This window comes from Sander vitreus, chromosome 11 (assembly GCF_031162955.1).
Source record: "Sander vitreus isolate 19-12246 chromosome 11, sanVit1, whole genome shotgun sequence".
NCBI lineage: Eukaryota > Metazoa > Chordata > Actinopteri > Perciformes > Percidae > Sander > Sander vitreus.
The window spans coordinates 19,520,772-19,533,584 of record NC_135865.1 but is presented as its reverse complement, the minus strand read 5'-3'; the positions used below and the strand labels follow the sequence as shown (position 1 = coordinate 19,533,584).

The window sequence follows — 12,813 nt, the reverse complement described above, 5'->3', positions numbered from 1 at the left end:
AGAAGAAAATAAAGGGAAAGCAACATTTTCCCAGTGCTAAAACGATACTTTTAAAACGGTGCCTATTGCCGCGTTCTATTTACCTTGGAACTCGGAAGCCGGAACTGGGAATGACGTCATACCCGAGTTGAATGCGTTCTGTTTAAAAGTCGGATTTTCATTGTTTTCATTAGCTCTAGCCTGGTTAGCTATTGTTAGCAATACCAGTTGATAACAACGCATTACGCCATTTTTTGTGCATGCAAACAGCGTAACATGTCCACAGATAGAAGTTGAACATGCCTGTGTGAACGACTGATTTAGTGACACAAATAAGACAGAAGTGCTTATAACTTTGTTACTGCAGCTTTTCACAACTGTTGATACAGGGGGCAGCCATGTTGGATTTTGAACTCGTCACGGGGCGTGTTTACGACCTTGACCTCGTTAAAACTGAGTTGCGAGGTAAATAGAACGCGGCATATATATATATATATATATATATATATATATAGCCTTGTGCTGCATGAGGCTGGCGAGGCGAATTTCAAGTGAACGCAACATCTGTCATACGTTCCTCTCCAATGAAATACAGACACACTTTTACACCGTTAAGCGGTCAGCATTTTAAACGTGTTTACACCAGCTGCTAGCCAACGGTAGGCTAACGTTACCTGCTGTCAAGTGCAGTGTTTACTTCCGTGACATGCGGCAATGTTTAGGTTGCCTCTAACGTCCGTTTTCCAAGCATCAGAGAGAAGCAAAGGCATTTCAGTGGCACCGAAATCAGCGTTGCAATTCAGTCCGGTAGATAACGGTCGTTAAGGGACCGGTGCCATATTAGCACCGGGTCTCGGACCCCCCCGCCCCACAAAATAAAAACTCTTCGGATCTACACGATTCACTTGGATGACATTTTCCCATTCAAAATGGCGAAAAACGATTAGTTTGCAGGTATGTAATCAACTCGTTAAAACAAAAACAGAGACAGAAGAAATCAAACCGTCGGAGACTCACAGCTTTTGCAATAAAAGCAATAATAGTTACGTTAAGTTTAGTTGTCATGTCTTGTCTTTCCACCAAATAATTCAAATGTATCGATAATGGTATCGATAAAGACTCGGAAAAGGTATCAATATCAATAAAACTGAACGATCCCCATCCCTAGTCTTGTATAGTAATATTCCTAAAAGTAGAGCTGGGCGATATGGAGAAAATCAAATATCACGATAATTTTGATCAAATACAATTTAGAGATTGCCACGATATTGTAGAGTTGACTATTGGCGCTTTCACAAATGATTTACACAATGAGATTTTTGACAATTATCAGTACCACGCAGCCTTTAAAACTAGGATTAAGACAACACTTACGTCATTTTACAATATCCAAAATTTAAGACGATATCTTGTCTCATATATCCATGTCGATAGAATATATATATATATATATGTCACTTTGTAACACACGTTACAATGCTCGCCTAGGCTAGCTGCTAGCGTGGCACATACAGGTGAAACACGAAAAATTCGAATATCGTGCAAAAGTTCATTTATTTCAGTAATTTAACTTAAAAGGTGAAACTAATATATGATTTAAACTCATTACATGCAAAGCCAGATATTTCAATCCTTTATTTGTTATAATTTTGATGATTATGGCTTACAGCTTATGAAAACCCCAAATTCAAAATCTCAGAAAATTAGATTACATGAAATCAATAAAAAAAGGTTTTTAAATACAGAAATGTCGGCCCTCTGAATAGTATAATCATGCATATGTACTCAGTACTTGGTTTGGGCCCCTTTTGCATGAATTACTGCCTCAATGCCATCAGCCCGTGGCACTGCTGAGGTGTTATGGAAGACCTAGATTCTCTATGGTGTTCAGGTCAGGCGAGTTTGCTGGCCAATTAAGCAGAGTAATCCCATGGTCATTGAACCAGGTTTTGGCAGTGTGGGCAGGTGCCAAGTCCTACTGGAAAATGAAGTCAGCCCTCTATAAAGCTTGTCTGCTGAAGGAAGCATTAAGTGCTCTAAAATGTCCTGGTAGACGGCTGCGTTGACTCTGGACTTAAAGCACAGTGGACCAACACTAGCAGATGACATGGCTCCCCAAATCAACGCAGACTGTGGAAATTTCACAATGGACTTCAAGCATCTTGATTGTGTGCCTCTCCATTCTTCCTCCAGACTCTGGGACCTTGGTTTCCAAATGAGACGCAAAATTTGCTCTCATCAGAAAAGAGGACCACTGAGCAACAGACCAGTTCTTTTTTTCTTTAGCCCAGGTAAGACGCTTCTGATGTTGTTTGTTGTTCAGGAGTGGCTTGACCAGAGGAATACGACATTTGAAGCCCATGTCCAGGATCGGTCTGTCGGTCGGTAGCCTCAGTCCAATCCTTGTGAAGCTCCCCCACACTTTTGAATGCCTTTTTCCTGACAATCCTCACCAGGCTGCGTTCATCCCGGTGTCAATGATGGTTTTCTGCATAACTGTCAGGTCAGCAGTCTTCCCCATGATTGTGAATTCTACTGAACCAGACTGAGAGACCATTTAAAGGCTTAGGAACCCTTTGCAGATGTTTTGGATGAATTAGCTGATTCGAGTGTGACACTTTGAGCCTACAATATTGAACCTTTTCACAATAATCTAATTTTCTGAGATTTTGAATTTGGGGCTTTCATAAGCTGTAAGCCATAATCATCAAAATTATAACAAATAAAGGCTTGAAATATCTCGCTTTGCATGTAATGAGTGCACATAATGTATTAAAAATTAATACATCTGAAATTAATGAACTTTTGCACGAGTTTCAATTTTTGGAGTTTCACCTGTACTCTGCTTCTGACTAGCTTGCAGTCCTTAACTAGGCACTGCACATGTGCGACTCCCACCAAAGATGGGATAGAAGTGAGATGTCTCACTCTGTAGCTAAAACAGAGAGCTCAAAACACAGGGTGAAAAGAGGAGCTGCAGCAATGTGCAGTACAACAAAAATATGGTGTTTTTTGAAAATTAAACCATGTAAACCTATTCTGATATAACCTCTAAATATAATTATGAACCTGAAAATGAGCATAATATGAGTACTTTAAGTCAGGAGTAGGAATTGCACAATCAACATTTATATCAAGAAAGTCAAGTTCTCGCGCATGGATTCTCAATGTCCCAGGTGTTGCCCGGTCTTTGAGACACAGCTGTTGTCTATTTTTTTTAAATCACTACACGCGGCTCACAATACACGGTACGTTAGCATAGTTAACACTACACACAGTGAAATTACGTGTCCTGTTTTTATTTCACGCATACAATCTGCTGGAGTGTGTGAAGCTAAGGGCTGAGCTCTGTTATCTCAGCGCAGTTTGTTTTGGAGAAGAGTTGTCAGGCAAAGTGGAAGAGAGCGTGTCACGGAGGATAATGGGAGCAATGCCAGTAAAATTGTTATAGCACTTTTTTTGAAAATAGTTTAATGAGCTTAAAATTGCACATTGCAACTGTTATTTTGAAAAGCTGGTTATTTATTAATTATTATTATTTAAATTTAATATTTAGTAGAGATGTATTAATTAATTATATATTTAAATGTGATATTTAGTGTAGTGTGTAGTACAGAGTCTACTGTACTACAGACCCCCCCCCAGTCAGATGGCAAACCTACCACCTTAACTAACAAATTTTCTGCGGGAAACCCTGAAAAGCCATTGAAATGTCAGGGATAATTCACATACAAAATAAAACTGAAGAGTTGTACTTGTAGGTAATAAAGAAATGTTCCCTTTGTGGGTTTGTTTTAATTTAAGAAAGAATATATGCCTATTTTACTTTGGACTTTTTACTTGGCTGCTATCTAAAGTTAGTCACCATGGTGCAGTTTTTTTTCAATGTTTAAGTGTTTCAAAATTCCCGATTCAGGAGCATTAACTTTTTCTCACAGAAGGGAAATGTTTACGAACAACTTTGACATTACTGTTGGCACTTACCTAATATCTTTATCAAATTTGTGCTTGAGGTGTAAAAAATCAAAAAGGTATACAAATATGTGATGGTTAGGCTAAAATATAAGCAGCACGATTCAGGCCTGGCTGCACCAGAATTTTTGGGGCTCAATCAAAAATCTAGATTTGGCTATGGTATGTAGAGGTTGCAAATTAGTGTATATCTAGTAAACATGTAATGATATGTGCATGAAAAAGAGAAATACTAGCTGATAATACACTGTACAGCAGAGCTCCTTTGACCTGTAAAATACAAGGTGTTTGACCACATGTTAAACTCACTTCATCAATCCTCTGCTCAATCTTCATTTCTCCGTGTTCTTGTATTGATCTATGATGAGAGAAAGAAAAAGCCAAGGAGAGGGGGGATGAGACGATGGCAGAAATTATCACAAAGCCAAAGAAAATACGTAGCTCGAGCGCACCACCCCCTACACCTCTACATCCTCTACACCAGTTTATATAGCCTTTATATCACAATATGTAGGATATTTATAGTTTTTATAGTCGCTTCTGTATACCGTTTGTGGATAAAAACACGCCATGAATGTGTGTTTTTGGCTAATTCAGCAAATTAAATAGCTGTCAAATTATGGTAATAATTACAATAATGTTAAATCACATAAAAGTCTGATACTGCCATAAAGCAGTGCTGTTCATTGGTTTGCAGAATTGCCAATAATGGCCTAATACAACCAGGTACTATGTAAACCGTTGACAAATGTATTTTTACAATACGAAGAGAAAAGATAGAGCTCTGATTTTTAGACATAGAATACTCAGTTTAATTATATAAAAACAGATACATTGATTTACGTATGTGGTTTTGGCATGTTTACCTCTCACATTCAGAGAGAGAAATTACATTTGTCTTAACAATAATTTGAACCTTAATTAAATAAATAAATTCAGTGCCGCTGTCATCTTTGATCCAGATCAACTAATTCTGCTACTACTTTTTTTACCATCCCAACCCCAACTCAATATCACTGAGAGAGAAGTTGTTTTGTGCTACGTAATGTATATACATGTGTATGCAACAGTCTAATTACAGTCCAGTCTGCTGCCGATAGCTTGCGCTTATCACAATACCAGATCAGGAGTAGGGAGACTGTAACTTCACGAGAATGAAGTGCTCAGGATAGAATGGGTTTGGTCCATCTATAAAATGACAGCAATGTATTCAATAATTGAGCGTAAAATTACTTTTTAATATATCATATTTTATGACCGGAGAAAAGCCATTACAGTACAATTCAGATTTTGCCTAGTGGGTAGCATTTGTGCATTTACATTAACGTTTGCATCATGCCTAAGCGCAAATCAGTACTGTCAGCAAGTCGTACCAAATGGAGGAGATTGGCTCGCAGTGGTGACTCTCCAGGGAAGTCAGGTTAGCCTTTTATGCATGGTGTCCACTATAGGCATATGTTACAATTTAGTCTACAGTAAGTCAAAACCTATACAGACATTTTCATGTGTCATTATCAGTTTATTGACTACATTACTACATGGTGATACACTGGATTGTCTCATGTCACACAATTATTAGAATTTTCAGCAAAGCCCCATTAGGATAATCAGCAGAGAATGAGGCTGACCGGGGTGGGGGGGGGGTATTGCACAAAAGTAGAATTTATAAATCCAGGATAACTGATAAAGCGAGGCTTGACCTAGTCTAATCTGTGCATCCTGGCTTGGTGCATTTCACGAAGGCCAAGCCAGGCTGAGGAGGAGCGACTAGGTCAAGCCAGGCTGAATTAATTTGGATAGATGCGCGTTCACGGCTTTCTTTAACAGACCGTGAGGTCGATCACAGATTTACTGATGCTAAAATGGAGAACATGTATTATAGGAGCCATGTATGACTCAGCCTCTCGGCGGCTTATGGAGGTTGCAAAGAAGCCGCTACATGTATTGTGCATACATTATATAGAGTGAGCAGCAGCTTCTTATGGAAGTATGATAACATGAAACACATTATTTGTAAAAAAGAAACACGGACGATGTAATGAAACAGCGAAAGAAAGCGTGGCAGACGATCGCAGACCACCTGAATGTGTAAGCAGCCTACTGACCACTGCTCTGAATTGAAACCGTCATAATCATACCATTCAAGGAGTTAGGCTAATTATTTGCACAAATGAACAGTTGTACTCTTTGCCTTAAAAGTGAGCAGAAGACAGCCTAATGTTACGCAGGACATTTACCATGAAGATCAATTACAACCACTAATCTACAATTCTAGAATAGGCCTATGATGCGTAAATACCTCTCTATCGTATGGGCTAAAATATAAATATACATTAACATTAACTTCCACTGCTCGCTTTTCAGGCAAAGTGTACAACAGTTCCTTTGTGCAAATTGCAGTTCACTGGAGAGAACACACATTGTGTGCTAAGAATGCCAAATTAAATGCACATGGAAGAGGAACATACATGATCCAAACTCTCTTTCAAAAATCATGTTAAAATGATTTCCAAAAGAATTAAATTCAATATTTTTAATTTTAAGCAAATTCGAGGATCTCTGTCAGATGCAGCTGCTTTGATGTTCCTTCACTCGATGATATTTTCACATTTGAACTACTGCATCACCAGCTGGTCTATGTCGGGTTCTACTATCCTAAAACCAGTTGAGCTTTTGTACAAAAAGGCACTCAAAACTCTAGATAAAAAACCTTTTTCTTATCATCATTGCAAGATCTTAGAAAAATACAACTTACTGAGTTTTGATAATTTTTGTAAATGTTCCTCAATATGCTTCATTTATAAAGTACTACATGGCTTGGCGCCACCACCACTGCAAGAGTTTATTAAATACAGACAGACTCGGATCACTAGAGCTGTTGTAAACAGGGACTGTGAGGTTCCTTTTAGAAAAATCTATTAAAAGGTAGTGCATTATGGAACACAGTACCCCCAACTATAAGGGAATATCCCACTCTGGCCACCTTTAAGAGCCAGGTAAAGGTGTGGCTCAGAGCTAACCAAACGTGCAATCACCTCTGACTGCATGCTGTACCGTATTAGCCCAGTAGAGCGTATTAATGAATTGTGTCTCCATTTTAACACTTACTAATGAATTGTCTTGTTTATTTTTTTATCATTTTGTTTCTCCCCGTTTTATATAACAAATGTTATTGCTGTATATGTTTGGTCTTGGATCTGGCTTGGAGCTAACCAAGCATGTGGTCATCTCCACCTGTATGCTGTGCCGTGTTAGTTTGAAGGAGCATACTAATGAATTGTGTCTCTGTTTTAACATTGACTAATGAATTATCCTGTATTTCTTTTCTTTCGTCCTGTTTTACTTAGTTTGATATAGCAAATGTTGCTGATGTATATCTTTTGTCCTTTTTATTGTAATATCTACCTGATGAATGGACTACAGATGGAAATTAGCCCTTGGGCTACAATCTGGCACTTTTACATGTACTTCTGTACATGTTTATCAAATGTGCATTGTCCTGAAATAAATAAATAAATAAAAAAATCCTTCATTAAAGAATTCAAAAATAAATAAACTAAAATAATTAAAAGGTGTATTGGTCTCTGACCAGTCTGCCATTGTTAAAACCACCAACACGTATATACTTTTTAAAACACATTTGCAACTGTATCAGCCTTTGCTAATTATCTCAACTGCCGTAATATATTCACCAAGTTTTGCAGTTTTCATACAGCAATATAACAGTAACAATGACTGTCACATGAATAATTATAGAAATAATGGTCACAGTTTAAATAAAAGTGCTTAACTGAACAGCAATATCCACCTGTTGTATTTTAATGCAGGTTAATAAAAATAAACAAGGTAAAAACTACTGCTGAGTGAACAGAAAAGGCCCTAGGATTGGGGCTGGGCGATATGGAGAAAATTAGATATCACAATATTCTTGACCAAATACATCGATATTGCGATGATATTGTAGGGTTGACAATTGGTGCTTTCACAAAATATTTTTTACAATGAGATTTTGGATAATAAATCATCAATAATGTAAACAGTTTCAAGGAAATTTATACAGAAAAAATTAATATATTTTTTTCCCAGCTATATACTGACTTTGTTTACATTCATGCACAAAAATAGTGGGATGTTAAAACAAATCTGCAATTCTTTAAATGATATTCCCTCAAAATGTTTCACAACAGATTTGCTGAGAAATTTGAGTTTGTGCTTGTGTTTATCAATTTAGACAACATAATTGTATATATGAACTATGATAACTAAGATATCTCGATATATGATTTCATCACGATATGATTCCATTGAAAGATGATAAATTAGCATATTGAATTATCGCCCAGCCCTACCCAGGAGACAATAGAGAGGCATGGGGTAGAGGGGCAAAAGTCTCAGGTATCAGTTGAGGTTGTTGTTTCTTCAATAGAGAGAATAGAGAAATGAATTACTGTACCTCATGTTCGTATATGTTCCCCAGACAGCTGGAAGAGAGAAAGAGAAAACTTGTCACAAAAATGGGAGCATTATGAATGTATAGTGCAGTGTCGCGTTCAGGGTCTAACAAAGCCAAAAAAGCAAAACTGCCAAAGAAACACAAATCGAGGAAAAGAAGCTCCAGCAGTTATTTTCTTTTTTCTCGGCTCCTACAACTGTACCGTCTTATGAGTGGATTGTAAATGATTGAGCTGTAAACAAATCTGGCTATTTTCAAAATGGATTAGTATGAAAATCCAACCAGGTAATACCCTGTCTCTCAAATCTGGGTATTTATTTAGTTCCTCTGACCTTCAATTTAATCTTCACACTAAAGATTCAGATATTAATAGACTTGAGCATCAGTCTCGTTTTACATGGTCTTTTGTCTTGACCATGTCCAGTCTTCCATAATATATTAACCCCTCTTCTGCCTCACAATTTTGCCTCAAATGTTACAGAAGTAAAAAAAAGAAAAGAAAATGTATAAACTTAAGTGATTTTCTCAGGGACCCTCAGGAAAGAGTTTTTTGTATAAAAGGTGACACTCAATTGTTAGCAGAATGATGTTTACTTAACAAGAACTACTGTTTTAGCTCTGTTGCGAGGATGTTTGACTATACAGTGCATACATTTTCCAATTCAGTATTCAGACACTCAAATAAAATGGAGTGTAAATACAGTGCACTACAGTAAATAGGGAGTGATTTCAGACAGTGAGTCTGTACCTTTTAAAGAGCGGAAGACAGAAAGATGGTCAATAAAATTTCCCACTGTCAAGAGAGCCAATCCTTATTTTGTATATGTGTGATGCAACATTATTTTCTAATCTTGTTTGTGTTCCACAGTAGATAATCTGTGAGTGTGTTTACATTAGGGCTGCACATTATATAATTTTTTTATCGTCTTCGCAATATCAGCTGGCGCAATAACCATACCAACCATAACGCTTAAGGCTCTGACATATTGCGAAAGACACTCAGAGATTTTTGTGTTAGTTAAAAGAAAATGTCAGTAGAAAACTGTACTTTAAAATGTAACTGTCATTCTTCTTTTAGTGGTGCCTTTTATATTCAATTCAATGTTCAATTTGTTCAATGAAATAATGTTGGAAATGATTTCCTTTTATTTGTTTTAAATTCAACAAGCAATTCATTGTATTTTAGTAGAATACTGAAAGCAGCAGAAATGCATCCGTTTATTTATGGCAAGTAATATCGTTGTCGCAATATTCAACAATGTTAGTGCATATTTTCCACATATAATGCAGCCCTAGTTTCCATGGACATGAATAACCCACTTATCTTGTTTTAGCATGTAAACCATAGACGAAGGCTAAAACAAACTAGTTTATATCTATTATGTAAACACCATATCGAGAATATGATCATAAACGGGATAAGCCTCATTAATGGGTTAATTATGTCCATGTCAACGCACTCACAGTGTGTGACGCAGTCTTAATTGGTTTAGGATTTAGGTTCTCTAATCTAATCTTGAAACTAAAGTTATATTACAATGAAGTGTATTTCTTCAGTTCAGCAGAGGTGAAATTGGTTTATGACTTGACAGCATTTCAAGTAGTGTAATCACCTGATAGCAGCAATGTGTGAGCTCACCTGAATTTGGAGCAACATCAACACAATGATCTACATTACTAAAACCTAACTTCTGTCAGTCTGCCCAGAATACACTGCTGGTTATTTTCTGATAATGCATGTTTAAAGCCAGGGGACTTTTATAATTGATAACTGAGGTTATATCATAGTTAACTGTTAAAAACAAACTAAAATTAAACAATAACAAATGACTGAATAGATGCTGGTTAAATCCTAGTTTAAATCTTGGTCTTGGTGTAGGACTCAGTTTTGTCTTGAATCTGTCTCAAGTCCATTTGTATTTGGTTCTAACTCAGACTTTCCTTGTCCTGGACTTAGCAAAGCCAATGCTGACTACAGCCCTGCTGAAACAACAAATCATGCTTAATAGTCAGCCACACTATTGCAGTTAAAATGCCAGTTCAACCTTACAAAGCATTACTAGTTACTTGTGATGAGAATCAAATAAAATGAACAGATGAGCTCAGCTTCTTATCAAATACTATCTGCTTTTTCTGCCAAATCCAGTCAATAAAACTAGTTCTATGAATACAAATCAACATGGTAAAGTGTATTGTGAAAACTTTGCCGCCATGTCGCCTGGTGGGTGCAAAAGCTGACATCATGGGTTTTACAGACACACCATGTTCATTATGCAACACAATCTTCAAAACAACAACTAAGTTGAGCAAAGCAGACCAAACTAACATTTCTGTCAATTCAAGCCAATCAAAAATTAAAACAGGTCACTGTTTGACACTTACTACTTTTGGGAAATGCATAAACAATTACTTTCAATGTTGATTAATCCGTCGATTATATTTCAATTAATTGTTTAGCCTTTCAAATGTCAGAAAATGATGAGAGTTATCCATTAAAAATTCCCAGAGACAAAACTGACCTCTTGAAAGTCACAATATATATTTCATTTCCAGTGATGCAGCAAATCATCACATTTGATAAGCAGAAGGCAATAAATGTTTGGTATTATTTCTTAATAAATAAATCAAACAATGGCTTTCTGCTCTCTGGATGTAAATTCCCTTTACCACTTCATCAAGTTAAACTCTCCCTCTCTCTCTAATGATAATGGAACACCTTGGAAATGAGATGGTACATCATCCTGAAATGCAACTAATTTGTATTGTATGTTGACTGCTTCAACACTTATCCAGAAGGATAATTTAGGTTTTTCGATGTATGAACACCCAGTACTCGTCTTGCAAGGTACATTGTTGGGGCTTGGTCACCAAACAGTTAGTGATGTCAGTTTAAACTACTCACACAAGTTTACAGTTTGGTTGGCAATAAAGTCACAACATGAATGATACCAATTTAACAGGTGAGATACGTTCAATTACACAAATCAGTGCACTTACAGGCAATGTAGGCGATCAAAGCGAGGGCAAAAAGTAGCTTCATCATTCTTCTGTTTAATCCTGATATCAGCCAGATGACCCGCTTCATCATCCGCTCAATGCAACAGGACCAAGAACCCAACGAGCCACACGTTCAAGTCCAGCTACAGCATTTTGACTCACAATTGTACATGTCCTCGGTGGAGTTCGAGTCTTCGGGATGTCTTGGTTTATTAGGCAGACTGTCAATGACTTGGTGCTCCTAATTCATATAAAATAAAACTAGCTTTACAGGACAGGCAAAGCGGCTGCTGCTACGTCAACACCAAGCAGGAGCAGTTTACGTGGCTAGCAGGGTAACTGTACATAGGTAGCAAACAGTAACGTTAACTTACCAGGCTACACTGTGTAGTGTCAACACTCACAACTACATATAAACGTATTTATCAGCGGCATTTGTCCACCGACTAAGTAAACAGGTATATTAGCTACAACACGTCATGTTTTACGTAAATGGATATCTTAAAGATACGTTAAAACTGCAGCAGCGCCTCAGTAACAAATAATACTGTGAAGCCAAATGGTTGTGCGTTATCACCACATTAGCAATCAGCTACAGCTAGCTAGCATGCTACTAAACTGACAGCGTAGCTATATTTCTTCCGTTTATAGCTGCCGCTTATGAACAACAGACTCGAATCCTGCCTGACGTTTATATTCAGGTAAGTACCGGGAAAATAAAAAAGCTGTTCATTTTAACGACGTACAGATGCATACATGCCGGAGTTTGCTCTTCACAGTTGGGCCGAGGAATAGCAGATGAGCGATTAGTCTTTGCTCGATTTAGCAGCCTGACTTTTCCTGCAGAGACTGTGTGACGCTCGTTTTAGTCGTTTATTTTATTTGTATTAGCTTACTAAGGCCGTTGCCATGAATAGACTAATGGAACAGTATACTATTGTGCAAATATTTAACATACTTTATAAGGCGTAGCTTTGAAGTTACAGGATAATGTATTCTGAACACTGACACAATGGCTCATTCATTCCATCACACGAAACTTTCCACAGTCCAGTAAACCAACCTTGTTGAACACCTTGTTGATTTTCCCATTTCAACCACTGTAACCTGTTTGGCGCTGTAAGCTTTTGTGTGGTAAGATGTAATTTGCATTTGCTAAATGTGTACTATACTGTATATTATACTGCAGGTATTATTTATAGTAAGACAACCAGAGAGACCCTGGCATTTAGGACTGCAAAAATAAGGATACTTTCACTCTGGTTAGAGAACGGGACTCACCTCAACGACATATACGTTTTCCCTTAGCAAATATTTTATTTCCGACTGCAATTTAATCTCTTTTTATTTTCATTTCAATCAGATGGTAAAATATTAACTTTTGAGAATTAAAAAATAAAGGAAAATAAAGA

General features: G+C 37.2%; 1 protein-coding gene across 4 annotated transcripts in view; it reads right to left on the bottom strand.

Annotated features, from left to right (window-relative positions):
* uxs1 (UDP-glucuronate decarboxylase 1) overlaps nt 1–12,418 on the bottom strand; it is a 38,100-nt gene extending 25,682 nt beyond the window's left edge. Inside the window, exons 1-4 of one of the 4 annotated variants that reach the window (XM_078262178.1) lie at nt 11,776–12,418; nt 11,402–11,642; nt 8,405–8,432; nt 4,261–4,309 (exon numbers count right to left, since the gene is read on the bottom strand). In XM_078262178.1, the coding sequence (XP_078118304.1) occupies nt 4,261–4,309; nt 8,405–8,432; nt 11,402–11,492 (168 nt within the window). In that variant the 5' untranslated portion in view covers nt 11,493–11,642; nt 11,776–12,418. The remainder of the gene's footprint in view (nt 1–4,260; nt 4,310–8,404; nt 8,433–11,401; nt 11,643–11,775) is intronic. The other 3 variants (XM_078262179.1, XM_078262180.1, XM_078262181.1) reach the window with 3 other exon arrangements.
* Nucleotides 12,419–12,813: the final 395 nt, after the last annotated feature.